This window comes from Phaseolus vulgaris, chromosome 3 (assembly GCF_000499845.2).
Source record: "Phaseolus vulgaris cultivar G19833 chromosome 3, P. vulgaris v2.0, whole genome shotgun sequence".
Taxonomy (NCBI): domain Eukaryota; kingdom Viridiplantae; phylum Streptophyta; class Magnoliopsida; order Fabales; family Fabaceae; genus Phaseolus; species Phaseolus vulgaris.
Window position 1 is genome coordinate 4,920,718 of NC_023757.2, and position 16,821 is coordinate 4,937,538.

Sequence of the window (16,821 nt, forward strand, 5' to 3'; positions counted from 1 at the left end):
TTTTAACTTGACCAAACATTAATGATCATGAATATTACTTATAAAAGAAAGACTTAAACACCATTTTTAACTCAAAAATCTTATAACAATAATTATATGTAAGTATTTGTTTTCTAATATATTATTTTATAAACTCGTTTTTATTCCATAGTAAAACTGAAACTTGAAATCTAACCTTAAAAATGGTTAGGTTTTCATCTTTATACACACAAACACACACAGAAGATGAAGCATGTACTTGGCCTATACCCTAAATGAAGATTTTTTTTGCAGAGAGAAAGACAAAAAGTTAGTTCCAGAAAATAAAAAAATAAAATTCTATTTTATTTTATTTATCTTCTATATTTATTTTATCTGACACCACCACATGGAGTTGTTGCTATAACAAAACAAGGGAGCATCCAACTTCTTTAATAGTATAAATTAAAAATGGCAAAGAACAGTGAAACCTAGCAAACAAATATGTATAAATGGTAAAGTACAAATACTCGTATAAAAGACTTCAATTGCCATACATGTCTTTATTCTGAAATTCTCATATTATTTTCACTTTGCCTTCTGTTATTAAACATTTCTATCAAAAAACAGAAAACAATGTGTTTTTGTCTATCTTATATATATAGTTCTTTTTATAACTAATGTGATGGGAAAAGACACAAAATAAAAATTCAAATAAATGTACATTTTTTCTTTGTTGTTCTCAAATTACTCATATTACATACTTTTTGTTTTGAGTTTGTTTGTGCAGGCACTTGTAGAAAAAATAAAAATAATTTTTTTCATAAATTGAACTAGAGGAACTACATGTGTTTAAATAAGTTTTGGTTTTGTAAGAGAAATTATGAAGAAAAGATATCCAAATCAAATATTCTATAATTTATAAAAATAATCTCATAAATTTATTTCATATTTTTTATTCTTAAAAACTGTATGGGAAAATTGGTCTAATCTTTAGATAATTTTTACAAATGAACTAATTTATAAGTTAATCATAGTTTTTAAAGAAACTTACTCCACATCTTTTATATATTTTTTAAAATGTTTATATATAAACTCCTCTTATGGTCCAAAAACAATGTATCATTAATGTAATTTCTTTGATATTTTCAATGACTAAATTTGAATATAATTAATATTTTTTTATATAGATCTATGACTAAATAAAAATGTTTAAATTAGTAACAAACACCAGACATTAGTCCAATCAAACACAACACAATCACATGTAGCAATAAAATACTGAATCCCCACAAATCAAACACAGATGTTCTTTGAAGATGTCACTTTTCCTTGTCACACTTGAAAGTATTTTAACACAAAAGATTTCTTCATTTTTCACTTTCTCTGTACTTTCTTCAACCGTATACTGAAAAGTGGGTGTAATGATAACAATGGACATTTTTCCAAACTGAAACGCTTATGTACAGAAACACAGCACAAGTTTTGTGGCATTGCATCATGTGTCATTAAATGCAGACAAGAGAAGCATTTGAACAGAAATTGGGGTAGATGGAAGTTATTTCACTATACAATAATAGTAATAATTATCACTATTGACACAACATTGTTCTTTGATATTGAGTTGGCAGACTAAGGTGGAGAAGTACCTTAGGGAAGTAGCCACCTTTAACAAGGGTACCTACCCTACAACACTCCTTCCATAAACACCACCCCACATGAGCTACCACCTTCCAACACGTAGTCTCAACTCTTAAGCCACTCCACAAACAAATTCTGCATGTCTGACACTGTGACTGAGTGACTGTAGCATAGCATAAGAAACGACACCGCTTCATCCTCCTCTTCCTTGCTGCGCCCGACCAACATGTTTTTTTCTGTGTCCATTGGCTCTTCTGCGGCATTGCGTTTTCCACTCAGATGCAACGCCAAAATCTCTTCTCCCCGGGTTGTTGCTGCTGATGCCTTCCCTTCCTTTCTCCCCAAAGAGTTGCACACCATAGAAGACCCTTTTGCCAGAAAACTCGCCATGCGGATTCAGAGGCTACCTGTGCCTGTAAAAATATTTTATCTTTTTACTTTCTTCCTATTTCCCTGACTCTTTGTTTGATCTTATGCACAGTGTTATTTGCATCTTCATGGTGTAAAGTTAAAAGGGTATCTGAATCTTTTGTCCGTTTCAAGGAGGAGAATTTTTTTATTTATCTATTTATTCACTTTATGCTTTTTTTAGTTTAGGAGAGTAAATCTTTGTTTCTAGCAAAACCAGTAATGTACTAAAGCTTTTGTAAACGAAGATTTGAAATTTGGAAGGTTTTATTTCTTTTAGTTTCCCAGAATTTTATTAACACAGTCATTTTTAGGCACTATCAGTCCTAATTGTGATTTGAGAACACCTCTTCGGAAAAGAAAGATCAAAATTTGTTGTCAGAGGTTAGCTTAAACCCATTTTGATTTGGTTTTTACTTTTTATTTTGGGTCCCATTCTCTGGATGTGAGATTTGCTTTAGTTTCAAAATGGTTTTTGCAACGAAAACTTGTTGGGTGGAGTTATATTTGGAGAGGTGGAGCAGATTGGATGGGTTTGTATTTTTTTGGATTTGGTCCAAAATATTTGGTAGGATAATTGCTGTGTTGTGGACATTTGGAATTTTTAATGTTACTTATGATTAATTCATGGTTGTTGTGGATCCTTCCACACACTCCAGAGTATCTTCTTGGCTAGGACTGAAAATTGTATGTGCCTCTAGGATGTGTCGTTTCTTGCGTAATTTATTGTGTAATACTATTAATGGAAGTATTTTGCATTAGAAAATGATCTTCATTTCACTTTCTGTGATCTCTTAATTCCTCTGTTTAAAATTTGTAACTGGTCCTAACTTTCTTGCATGGACACAGTGTGATACAATCAATCAAAAGCTTCAGAAAATATTAACCTAACTTTCAACATAGATTCTGTTTTTTTGTTTATGGACACTGAACTGGTAATTGATCCATCCATGAACACAGTTTCAAGGTTTGTTCCACTATGATGCTTCTTACCTGCCTCACTTAGAGTACCAACAAGTGGACCACGCTATTTAACCTTGTTCACATTCAAAAGTTGATTAAGTGGTGCCCTTGTGCTTGTGGTCATCCATTATGGCCCATTGAAAGTAGACAATGCAAATCATAGGGCCTCACATTCAAATAAAATGTCTGATTTAATTAGGTTAGGTTCTCAGAAAATCCCATCATGAGTAGTTGTGTGAAGCCAGTGGTGCAGAGCAAGGAAACTCCAGTTGTTCTTCTACATGGTTTTGACAGGTGCTCAAAATATGCAAATTTATTTATGCATTTTATGCTGAAGTTACCCTGAAACTCACGCTGCATTGTTATTCAGCTCTTGTTTAGAATGGAGATATGTACTACCATTGCTTGAGGAATCTGGTATTGAGACCTGGGCCATTGACATTCTTGGTTGGGGTTTCTCTGATTTAGGTTTGGTTTTTATTACTTTGACTATTGTATGTTATTTATTACTCACCCTTTTTGTTCTGAGTTTTTTAAGATGCTTTCTCTTCTCGTTTTTCATTTTTTGTCCATCAGAAAAACTTCCTCCTTGTGATGTGGAATCCAAGCGTGATCACTTCTACCAGGTACAAATGTATAATGTACTAATAAATGTTGTATCCCAAAGTTATAATTAAACTTGAAAAGTGAAAACTCAGTTGGAGTCTGCACAGCTATAAGATGGTGTATAAATCTGAAAAATCTACTTCACCTAGTAAATTATTTCCCTAAATTATCTAACTTAATTGGAGTAATAGATAGATCAGTTAAATTATAGGCTTTGACTAGTTCATTCATCAACTATGGTCTAAAAAAATGGAATAATGGATGCCTTCAATAGTAATAGTTTCTTTCTGCGTCTGTTTTATTTCTTTCCATTTGTTGCATACTGTGTTGAGACTGAATTAAATTTATCTATAACAGTTTTGGAAATGCTACATCAGAAGGCCAATGACATTAGTTGGACCAAGCCTTGGCTCTGCTGTTGCCATTGATTTTGCGGTCAATTATCCCGAAGCTGTACGTGCCATCCAATAATTTAACTTCTAAATGCCCACCATGATCCAGTTTGCAAAAGAGTTCTTCATCAAATGACTCTGGTGTGCTGTGGTTATTTATTTGCAGTTCATCTTTTCAGGTGGAGAAGCTTGTTCTGATTGGGGCTAGTGTATATGCAGAAGGAACTGGAAAGCTGGCAACCTTGCCCAGAGCAGTAGCCTATGCTGGGGTGAATATCTTTCCAACTTACTATATTATTACTGGCACTGGAGATTAACCAAAAAAACAAACCAAATCCCATCTCTCTCCATGGAGTGTTTCTCTAGCTGAAAAAGTTCATTTGTACATTCAATTAGGTAGAAAATTATTTCAAATGTTCATCAGCCCCCTAAAGTGAAGTCGATGGAATTTTTCTGCTTGTTACTTTTGGCTCTTTATGATATAAAGTTTCTTAATATGACATTTAACTTTTGAAAATGGCATCTTTGTTTCTTCATTTTGGTTTAAATCGGTTGGTGTAGTTATGAGAGGATGAGGAAGTTAAGGACTTCAATTACTCAAGTTACAACTCATCACTGGTGTTCTTTTGGATCAGGTTAATTTATTGAAGAGCTTTCCATTACGCTTATATGCCACCTATTTGACCTTTACAAACATTTCCTTCGGCACTAGCCTTGATTGGACTAATGTGAGTTGCCTGATTCTAGAATTACTGTTTTATTTGTGTAACCTGGTGTACATGTTTTTTATGCATTCTTTGCTTCACAATGGGCCATTCGGCACTTTACTTTTGGATAACTCAGTATCACATGGTCAAGCACTTTGTACTAGGTTGGTTGTAGGATGGCAGAAAATTCTAAGGACTATTACAACCTGTCACTGTTAAGAGCTCAAGATTACATGTCTATTGTGTGATCCCTATGTGCAAAGACCCCAAAAAACATAACTGTAACAACATTTTCATAGGAATTGTTGGTAAGAATGAATCTTTGAAGGATAGAAGAAAAAGAGATAAAAAAGAAAGTTGTGCATCATGTCTTTAAGGCATGGATAGGCACTTTCTTTTAGGCTATGTCTTTCATGAATAGTTGATGTCTATTCATGCTCTTATTCCATGAATGGTCACATCATTTCACTTTATCAGTAGAACATGGGTTGAAAATATGCCTTAATATCTTTAATTTGAAAATGAATTATTGAGTATTTTAGGAATCTGTTTATTAAGGCTAGGAGCAATGTTAAAAACATGCCTAAATATATCTATTGTTTTAAATTGAACAATTTAGTCTTTTTTAGGAATTTTTTGTTTATGTTTCAAATCTTTAAGATGTGTAGATTTGAAGATATTAATTTGTTTCCAAGATTAGGATGTTGTAAGTATTTAATTTTGTGTTACACTTTAGTTCTATATATAGAGCCCAAGAATAAAAGTTTAACAAGCTCCTTTGTGTAACATATCTTCTCTTTCTCTAAAAATAATTATTCTAACAAAAAAATCTCAGCATGTTCCTAGAGTCAAATGATGTTTACAACTAAGTTGTATGAAGCATTATATTTATAACCATTGGATTGAAACTAGAAAAGACAATTCTTCATCTTGAATGAATCAAGAAAACTCTTTAATTTAAATGAAACAAGATGAATTTTCATGTTTTGGAAATATCCCACAGGAGAATTACATGCTTGGTATCTCAATAGTTATCTCCTGTCAAGGCATCACATGTCTGTCCAAGGATATATACAGAAGTCCCATCACACAATGAGCTTCTCGTACTATGTGATTTTGAATGTACAAGAATGAATAATGCTAACAGTCTTCATATGTTCTGCATAGGTGGGGCGATTGCATTGTTCATTGCCTTGGTGGAATGATGCTACTGTGGATTTTATGACAAGTGGTGGTTACAATGTTGCTCCTTTGATAGGAAAGGTGTGTGAAGCTTTCCAAGTTGTTGATAAGTGCTGTATTTATTACCTTATTTTTATGTCATTTGGACTATAGAAGTGGTTTAACTCACATGAATACTCTGAAATGTGAATCTTCATCTAACCTTCTGATTTTTGCATGAGATAATATGACTGTTCATCATACCCTTTTATCATGCCATGATCTGCTTTTGGGTCACTTAATTTTTAGTTCTCTATTATGTCATGTGCTGATTGGCTGTTGTTCACTTCTCAATGTTGTCCTTGCAGAGGAGCAACAACTGTATCTGTGTTCATAAGCATCAGTCATATTTATTAACTGCCTTATGGCTTCAATTTGTACTGCAATTAATTCCTTAATCTCCTGGAATGAGTCATTTCTTCTTTATGCTTCCTAAGAATAGGACTTAAGGTTCACATGGCCATAATTTCAAATTTTCACTTACAATTCTTTATATATATATGTATACACATATTATAAGGAAAAAGCTTATGATGATTAATTTTACATAGCTTTTTCAGTAAAATTTAGAATGAACAATTCTCAGATGGAGACTGTTCTGCAAATTTGTCCATTATTTGAGCTTTGTTAGATTTAAATGCTACAGCTACATATACCGAAAGGTTTGGAAGGTTGTCTGCATTATTTTGATCACTGTTTAAAATTTGCTACTTTGACCATTTTTAAAATTCTGGGCATACACACATTTATTTATAATCATATGTGCAGGATGATTAAGGTAACAAAACAAAATAAAATCACTACATATCTACTAAATATATCTTTTATCCCTGTTTACATTCAACCTAATTAAATCATATCTTCAACAAGACTCGATCAGAACCATTCTTTCCAGGAAAACAAAGTAAAAGTAAGTTTTTAGTCATTGGGATGAAAAATGGGCTTGGAAGACATATCAGTTGCATAGAAAACTAAATATTTTGATGAGGTTAATGTAAGAAAACATAACACTACCTGAAAAAACCATTGAAGGTTGAACCACCCATATATGCACAACTCCTAAAATCCATTTGTTATGAGCAAAGAAGTTTCATTTCCTTATTTGCCTACACTACCCTAACTCAAATGATGTTTGGTCTTTCAGACACCAATGAGCCCATTAACCAACCCATATAACGAACCTGACACTACCCTGACTCAAAACCTTAAAATAATGAGTTTGTGTGTCTTTTTCTTATATATTACTTAATATTCTTAAAACCTTAAAATAATGAGTTTGTGTGTCTTTTTTCTTATATATTACTTAATATTCTTATTGCTTTTTAACATGGGATTCAGACTCACTTGAATTCCTAAGAGATGGATCACCTTTTTCAAGAAACTTGGTTTCATTCTCATTAAGATGTTCTGAATTTGTCTGACAGGTAAAACAGAAAACACTGATAATATGGGGTGAGAATGATCGCATCATCAGCAATAAGTTTGCAGTGGTAAGTTACCCTGTGGCACTATTGTTCCAACATTGTGATCATATAGAAATGTTCAAAATTTGTTTGACATGCTGGAAAGTCATGATCAAGAAGCATAATTCTCTCTCACTTTTGTTTCACTTTATTGGACTGCAAGGGAACAATATTCCATGCTAATATCATAACTGAAGTTGGCTTTTTGAACTTTTTCACCTGCAGCAACTCCACTGTGAATTACCTGATGCATCTATACGCCAAATACCCCATTGTGGCCATCTTCCTCATCTGGAAAGACCAGATTCTACCATCAAATTAATTGTTGAATTTGTGCAGCAGAGAGAGGCTAAGAAATTGAATCCATATGTTGCACCAGTATGAAGGTTAATAAGAAATTCTCCATAATTTGGCAAACCTGAAGGTTATAGAAGTAATTCAGAATTTGTCCTTCCCCATTTAGAGGAAGATAGAAACAATGTTGCTAAAGTAACATGATATTGTTAATATTATATGTCTCTTTCTCATATTCTCATTTTATATACACTGATTCACACTCTTTTGATATTGAATTGTTTTCAATGATTAATATTCTTCATGGCCATCTTTAAGTAGCTTAGCACATAGCATCATCATCTTTGATTGTTCCAAGTGATTTTCATCAAAAATCATGATTTGCCAAGAGTAAAGTGCTATCTTTTTTTTATAAGAAATAAACATAGCAGTACCATCACCCTGGAAAGCAACCCAAGATAGATAAGCTTCTTCTGGTGCCAACATGATTGATTATTTCTTGATTTGATAGTGATAGAACAATGTTTTTTTTCTTTTTAATTTCTTTATTTTTCAATATATTATTGATTTTTGTAATGATTATTTTCTGTTAAGAAAAATTTAGTTGATCACTGTTGGAATTTTTTCTTTCTTTTCTGGTTTTTTTTTTATTATTATTTAGAAGACTAATATAAAAACTTTGTTTAAAATATTCTTACATTGTTTTTTTCAATACTTATAGCCTCGATTAGAAGTTAGATAATTATTTGACAGGTATAGTTGCTTTTAAAAAAAATAAAGTTAAAATATATAATATGTATTATCAAATTTTATTTTTATTACAATAACAAAAAATTAACCTGTCTTCATGTAACAATTGTAATTTTTGTGTGGGTTTTAATCGCATTTTAATTATCAATTAACGTGCATTTTTGGTTTGAAGAGAAAAAATTATGTTTAGGTTTCTGCTTATGTTTAGGTTTTATTCATATATGTTAACTACTCAATTAAATGTTTATTTGTACATTTTCAAGTGTCATGTCAGTTACTTATCTATACAATTAATTATGTGACTTTTTTTTGTATTGTTTTAAACAAAATAAATTCTTTAAATACAAAATTATTTTTTCATTCAATTAATTTTTCAAATACTTTTTTAGAATTCAAAACTGTTGAGACTGGAACATATGAGAGAAATAGGGGGAACAACAAAGGAGATTTCAACAGTTTTGAGTTATTAAAGAAGGAATGTTTTAAAAAAATTAATAAATACAATCATGTTTTTGTATTTATATGATTTATTTTAGTTAAATATAAGTAAATAATATATCATTTATCTTTTCAACCTGAACATATTTAAGTAAGTAGTTAACTGATCAATTAATAAATGTGAGTTAAACCCAATCCAAATTATACTTATTATTCTATTAAAACTAGTCAATTCTTTTACCATTGTATTAAAAACATAGATTTATTCCCTTTCTTTTTTTAAGTTATTTTTCTAATTTTTTTTCTCTCACATCTCTTTTTCTAATTTGAAGATTTAAAATTGTTTAAATATGTTGATATTTTAAAAAGAAAAAGTTGAGAGTGATATTCTAAAGAAAAACAAATAAAAAAATTTATATTCCTTATTAATGTTCTCTAGTTTGATAGCTTTCTGAATGAAAATTAATATAATTAGTACTTTCTTCCTTTCTAAAATCTCACTTTTAGTTATATCTTCTTTAAAATATCATAAATATATTTTAAAAGACAACATTCTGAATATGTTTATGTTTTATTCTTATTTACTTTTTATGACCTACAAATATCATTTGTTAAAGATAATCTTAAGTAGATAATATTATGAAAAGTGCTACCTTTTCATTTAAATAAAATCAATTAAATTAGTTGGGATTTGAAGGTTTAGGTATTATTCAATTTATATAATCAATTTAATTTTTGAAAACCATATCCTTTTAGAAATAAGCATCGAAATGTTAATTTTTTTCAAAGTTGATTGTTAAACTAAATTTTACTGTTTTACATAAAAGCTTATCTCAGTCATTACAATTCACAACACAACACAAAAATAAGGGTAAACTAGTAAATTTTATAACATACACAATACATGCAAAACAACAAACCAAATTACATGGGTCAACTTTTTAATCAAGATTGTCTTCATTTCATTCACACTAACTACTCATGTCTATTTTCATTCACAATACTGTGATTTCCTTTCAACCCCCAATACTTTTGATTTCATTTCAATCATAATGATTGCATATAGATTTTATCGTCTTCTGAAAGACTCATTAAATATGTCCTTACTATAGACTAACCTCTAACTAACACTTCTAGGATTAGGGTAAGTCCAAACATCCAATATTGTGTGTCTACATTGGTTACAGTATGTATGAAGTCTCTCTTCAACTTCTCATCACCTGATACCTCAGTTTACATGACTTAGCTCATCAATAAAGCTAAAGAATTTATGTTAAAACATAGAATTTTCATACTTAATGTATCATCACGCAACATTTCATGTTATCCCAAATGTATGGCATCAATCTCATACAAGTTTCACCATACAATATCATCCAATCACATAACATTCAAGAACTTTTATAACATCAAAAAACAACAACTACAATTTACAAAATGTTAAATTTATAAAATCATGATTACAACAAATACACAAACCACTCGTGGTTACATTTCTTAATCTCCATGTCAAGGCGCTAAGGAAGATTCCTCTCTTAGAAATGATAAATAGTTTAACTTTCTCACAAGTGAATTACTTTAAAAAGTGAAGGATACAAAATTATCACACTCTCACTACAAACAAGATACACAAGATAGTATAAACTATATATACAAAGATTATAAGTAGAATGTAAAATTTGATAAGCTTTATGTATATTATAGGGAGTCTCTTCATATTTATAGTATCCTTGGATATGATCATTGCTTGAGAAACCATCTCTTGATATTATTCTTCATAATTTTGATAATGTGATCCTTAAGATATGTTGTGTAGATTTATTTCAATTAGTTTTTTTCACTTATGGTCTCCTTATAGAAGGTTTTGTTTTCTTTTTAAGTATAGGTTAGATAAAGATAAAAACATATTATTGATATTATTTTTTGTTTCCTTTATATAAGTTGTTGCAAGCATTTAAATTGATATTGTATAAATTCTTTCTATGTTGAGTGTATATAGTCATTATTGTATCTATTAGACTCTTCATATAGAAAGTATAAATGTGTAGAATGTTATTGCAATGTTTAGCTTAATTCAGATTGTGTGTATTACCAAATATGTTTGATTATAGGTATAATTACTTTATTCGTCCCTACATTTAATGTCAATATTCAATTTAGTACAGTGGTTTTAAAAAAAAAACAATTTGGTCCTTATATTTTTTAAAATGTATCCAAATTGGTCATTTTCGTTAAGTCACACCTTACTGCGTCAAGTGTTGCTTATGTGACAGAGAGAGGTGGGATTGAGAGATGTGAGGTGTCAAGTGGCGGCATCCCTAAGGCTATAACCCCCGCATCGTCACCGGCGGCATCTCCTCCCACTGTTGTGGCTCCTGCTCCAGCGACCAAGCCTCCGGCAGCGTCTCCTCCGACTGCGGCGCCAATGAGCTCCCCACCGACTCCAGTTCCGATGAGCTCTCCCCTTGCGCGTGTGCCTACAGCTGCTCTCGTGGTGGTGGATATGGACTTATAACAACAATAAATCACAGATCTTATGCACATTGTACAAAATCAGCATTGAAAGAACACAGTAAAGATAAAACATATCTCATCGTTGGCAAAAAATGCAGGTGTAGGGGAAGAAGCATCTTCGCTAGAGAAGGGGATCGAGCAATGATGGTAAAGGTGTTGGAGCACCGTGCTTCTTACCCTTCTTGTTCTTTCCTGGAGCCGGAGCCGGAGCCACAAGGGTGATGGGCGCCACCACGGGAACAGTTGTAGGCACAGGCGCAGGGGAAGAGCTCACCGGAATTGGAGCTGGAGGGGAGCTCACTGGCACTGCAGCCGGAGGGGATGCTATGAGAGGCTTGGTCACTGGAGCAGGAGTCACAACAATGGGAGGAGATGTCGCCGGCAACAATGCGAGGGTTACGACCTTAGGAGATGTCGTCGGCGACAATGCGAGGGTTACAACCTTAGGAGATGTCGCCACTTGACACCTCACATCTCTCAATCCCACTTCTCTCTGCCACATAAAAAACACTTAACGTCATAAGGTGCGACTTAATGGAAATGACCAATTTAGATACATTTAAAAAAAACATATGAACCAAATTGATTTTTTAAAAATCATTGTACTAAATTGAATATTAACCCTAAATGTAAAGACGAATAAAGTAGTTATACTTTAATTATATATATATATATATAATTTTACATTTATTTATAATTTAGTTGATCATTTAGTAGTTAAATGATTGGACTAATTGATATTTTATTTTAAATATAACACTCTTGTGAAAACACGTGATTTGTATATTTGATCAATGTAGTAAAAATATTATATGGTATAAACATGTAAAAGATAACTAATTCACCAATTAGTTATATTGATATCATCAAAACTTCAATTAAAAAATAATCTAGTGTTTATATTGGATTGTCTAGGCCTTAACAAGTTAAAACTCAAGATCCTTTAAGAGAGATCAATTTAGGTAATAAAACAAAAGATTATAAATGTATACTTTAAAATGTTCTTATAAATGTATACTTTGAAATAGTCACATATTACCTTTGGTAAAATAAAAACTTGACATCCAAAGATTTAATGTTTCTAAACTTCAAATAAAAGCATGACATTTAAACTTAAATATTTGATGTTTTTTCAACACCAATATGCTATGTTGATCAAACTTGTTTACAATTTTGATCAAAATAATCTAATAAAAATTACTCATTCTATTGCTAAACAATTTCATATGAAAATTTTAGTTTTTATATCTCATAATTCTATAAAACTCTAATAAAAGAGAGTAAAAAAAATCAAAAATCTATCTGGTTTTCTCTTTTTATTAGAAATGCACTATTTTTGAAGTTAAATTTACATGTTCCGTCTTAACCATGATAATAATAATTATTAAATTCTTAATTAATTCCCTCTAGTCTTTCTTTAATTAACAGGCATTTAATTTTCATTACTTTTTTTAATTTTCAATAATAAGAAAATCATAAAATAAAAATTAATTTTAAAAATAAAAAATAATTAGCTAATTAAATTAGAAATCATTTTAAAAATTAAAATAAAAAATTTATTATTATTAAAACTTTTAAATTGATATCTAATTAACTATCAAGATTTTAACTATCAATTATTTATATTTTAAATTTGATAGAAAAAATTTAGTTACTAATTATAATTAAATACCAATTTAAAAACTATTTAACAATAATAAAAATTAATTTAAAAATAAAAATATTTTTAGTATCTAAAATATCTCTAATTTTGTAAGTATACCAACTAATTATTATTTTTCATAGTAGTGTTTGGATTAGCTTATCTTTTATATAATCATTAAAATCTAATATGTATAAATGGAATAGAGAATACATTAGATGGTATTGATTCCCATTTCCTTATTTTGATTCTCTACAAAAGGAATGCAATTGAGGAAAAGCATGCATCATTATTTATTTCTTACATATGTCGGTCAAGCAATTATTCATTCTCTTTGAGTCATTCGGTGCCTCTTCACATCATCAACTCATAAAGTGGTCCTCATTATCATCAACTTCAAAACAAATACTAAAAATGCTCAAATATTCAACTTTCAAATTATCTCCTATTATTACTCATATACTAAAATATTCAACTTTTAAACTATATATATACTATTGTGGATCGAATGATAAAACTAAATAAATGTCAATAATAACATTTCAATAAATCAAATAATATATAAAAAAATTAATATAAATATAAAACATTGGAAAAAAAAATAAAAATGGTATTCCATTCTTGAATCAACTTCGAGCAATTTCACATTTGTGGAACAAGATGAACACGTGGAAGAAAATGCATGTTTGGAGTAAAAATGGAACAATGAAACATATCAACTCATACACTAACTCTCACATCAACATCTTTTTTTTCTTTCACTCAAGTGTTTGTATATAAATTAATAATCACATAAAGATTAATCTAAGAAAATAATTTCTGATTCTTAAATCTTACGCCACATTCCATCCAAATTTCTGAATTGTTCAGATCGATGACTGAGAATTTGAAAATCGTGCCAAATCATCAATGTCCAATGGAAAACGACGAACGAACTCACGGACTAAACATTGAACATATATGAATATCATCATCAAGTTTGTGGAGTTATGAAAACGTTGAGAAATGGTCCAAAGTTTGCAAAACCATTGTGAGGGAAAAATAGTTCAACAAAAGAAAAAGTGTAAACATCAAACACATGAATTAAATAAAAAAAATAGTGGCTATTAGATAATAATATACAAAAGGAAACCGATGAGGTTCCACCCCATTTGCAGTCACATATCAAATATTCACCACTGAAAAGGAACCAAATTCCCTAACTTTTTTTTTTGCTTAGGAACATAACAAAAACAAGAAACAGGAGGAGGCTAAAGTGGGGTTTGCTTCTGGATGATTCCAAGTGATGAAATGACATGAACACCCCTTCTTCTGTATTTGCAAAATCTCATCCATAGAAACCACAAACCCCACAAGATTTCCCATAACTGCACCATTTAGACCCTTGACACTAACAAAAAGGTGAGAAGAAAGGACAGTAGCAACATGCATGTGTCCTTCAAGTGAACCACTCCTGTGTTTGGATCATTGAAGCTTGTTCCAGTTGAAGATGTTGGACTAATTCCAAACACATTAGGGTTACCTGTGGTGGTGCCTGTACCTGTGCCTGTGCCAGTGCCAGTGGGAGTGGTTGGAGTTAAGGTGGATGGTGTGCCTGTTGTTGGTGTAGTGGTTGTTGGGGTTCCTGTGGTGCCTGTTCCTGCATTGCTGCAAATGGAAGCCAAAAAAATTAGCTTATGATCTTCTTCACAAAGACCATAATAGTATATTAATAATTTAGTAAACTATATACTAAGTGTGGAGTTGGTTTCATTAAATATTATATGACCTTGGATCTACAATCTACAGTGTGGGAATGAAGTGGACAAAACAAAAACAATTGTGGAACATCATAATCATGACAGCTAATGTTTCAAAAGGTTCATCATGATGTCATGGCTTGTGAGTAAATCTGATTCAGGCGGTGGATACATGGAACCCCAAAAAATGGCCTTTTGGCTAATGTAAACTAAAAGTGTGTTGTGTTGTGCCAAAAGAAAGATAACAGATTGCTTTTGCAAATGATATAATTGAAGTTGAATCTAACCAATTCCCTCTAAGGGCACCAAAGTAGGCAATTGATTAATGAAAAGCCAATTAGAGAAGAAAAAAATGGCAAGAAGGGTCAGGGTCACCTTCATGTTCTGTAAATGGGAAAAAAATGGTTTAATACAGCATGGTAGCAACCAACAACTTGGCATTAGCAAAAAATTAAATTGAAATTGAAATTCAGAGAAATGAATGAATGATTGTGGAATAATTTAAACAAATCAGCAAGATCCATATCAAGAACATACCCAGGACTTGAGGGGTAAACACATGAAGATGTTGAAGCTGCAGATCAAAGAGGTAGGGACAACAACAGACAGAAAAATTAGAAGAAAAAAAAGGAATTTTGTCAAGAAAGTCCAAATTTTTTTAAGGTGGCTAGAAAATGGTGGCCACTTACTAGGTGGGTTTTGGCTTGGGGTGGCAGCACCAGCAAAATCACAGCTTCCCTGACCCTGACCCTTTCTCTGGAAATAGCTATTAACAGCATAGTTGCAGTGATCCTTGACAGTGTTGGGTTGGAAACATGCTCCATTTTGGAGAATAGGGGTGCAGTCAGCTCCTGCACCACATGCATAATCTATAGCTTTCTGAAGAGCTTGATCACCCACCCCATCTTTACATACACAGTAAAGAGCACCTATTCAAGAACAAAAATGCAAAAAAAAATGTGAACAGAAACAGAAGATCAGTCAGTCCACTAAAAATCCCATCTTTCCTTAAAAGCAGCAGCCTGAAGTAAAACAGAACAAAAATAGAAAAGATCCTAAACAAAATCCATCTCAAAATCTCAACCTTTAGTACAAAACAACACAGAAAAAACAGCAAGACAAAGCCATCATGACAACAAATCTGAGAGTTCAGATATCATGATTAAAAGCCCCATTAAACCACATGCTGAACCATGAAGCTTGAAAAAAACACAGGAAAATCCAGGAGCTTACTTGAATGGCCAGTGAAGGCAAGAAAAAGCACAAAACACATGAGAAGAGCCATGGTTGATGGCGGTGATGAAGGATGTTGAGAGGGTATTAGAGAAAGTTATGTGAAGGAATTTGGAGGGAATAGAAGATGGTTACTCAAAGGGAAAAAAGATAGAGGAAATTGGGAAGAGTAGAAGCAGTTTTGCAGAATGGAGAGACAAGAGGTGAGGTGTGGGGAGGCTGTCTGGTACACTTTTCAAGCACCTTTATGTGTTGAACATTATGTGCATAAGTATTTTATAATAAAGGTTAATAAATTAATAGAGTATTAAGTAATAAAACTTTATGTATTCTTCACTGGGGAGTGTGTTCTGGGGAATTGTACAAAACTCAAGCTTTTATTATTTTTGTTATGCTTACATTACAAAATATAATATAATAAATATATATATAAGTATTTTAATTTTAATTTTAATTTTGTCTATATTTTCAAACGGTCAAAAACTCAAAAGGGTAAGTGAGGTGGTGGCATTGTGAATGGGAAGTAGACAATTTCGATGTGGGCCTAGTTAGTGTGGAGATTCCCATAGATCTTTTCCTCTGGTTTTGTGTTGGCACTAGAACCATCCATTAGTGACAAGTCACTTTGGAGTATGGAACTTCTAGTGTAGTTTCCATAGATTATCATTCCCTCTTTTGAGTTGGAACTAGTTTTTTCTTTTTGTATAAATTTAATTAATTATACATTTTAGCAAATAAAATTGTATTAATTGTTTGAATTGGTATTTTCAGATTAAGTTGGAATGGGGTTTAGTTCGACTAATATTATTTAAGATATTTTTTAAATATTAAATTAATGTAATAATTAAATGT

The 16,821-nt window shown here is 31.4% G+C and overlaps 3 protein-coding genes across 3 annotated transcripts; 1 reads left to right on the plus strand and 2 right to left on the minus strand.

The window, feature by feature from the left end:
• The first annotated feature begins 1,605 nt into the window (after window positions 1-1,605).
• Window positions 1,606-7,963, plus strand: LOC137806379 (alpha/beta hydrolase domain-containing protein VTE7-like). The gene is made up of 10 exons (XM_068606456.1): window positions 1,606-2,014; window positions 3,170-3,264; window positions 3,341-3,438; window positions 3,547-3,596; window positions 3,934-4,029; window positions 4,148-4,237; window positions 4,604-4,696; window positions 5,843-5,938; window positions 7,321-7,386; window positions 7,585-7,963. The coding sequence occupies exons 1-10, from the start codon at window positions 1,826-1,828 to the stop codon at window positions 7,741-7,743; spliced, it is 1,032 nt and encodes a 343-aa protein (XP_068462557.1). The 5' UTR covers window positions 1,606-1,825; the 3' UTR covers window positions 7,744-7,963.
• Window positions 7,964-11,476: 3,513 nt separating this feature from the next.
• On the minus strand, window positions 11,477-11,857 carry LOC137839002 (lysine-rich arabinogalactan protein 18-like). The gene has a single exon (XM_068648132.1). It carries the CDS (start codon window positions 11,855-11,857, stop codon window positions 11,477-11,479), a length of 381 nt encoding a protein of 126 aa, XP_068504233.1.
• A 2,223-nt stretch (window positions 11,858-14,080) lies between these two features.
• On the minus strand, window positions 14,081-16,362 carry LOC137806381 (PLASMODESMATA CALLOSE-BINDING PROTEIN 4-like). Its single transcript, XM_068606457.1, has 4 exons — window positions 15,970-16,362; window positions 15,426-15,665; window positions 15,274-15,310; window positions 14,081-14,644 (listed from the first exon to the last, which is right to left on the minus strand). The coding sequence occupies exons 1-4, from the start codon at window positions 16,019-16,021 to the stop codon at window positions 14,374-14,376; spliced, it is 600 nt and encodes a 199-aa protein (XP_068462558.1). The 5' UTR covers window positions 16,022-16,362; the 3' UTR covers window positions 14,081-14,373.
• Between the last annotated feature and the right edge of the window lie 459 nt (window positions 16,363-16,821).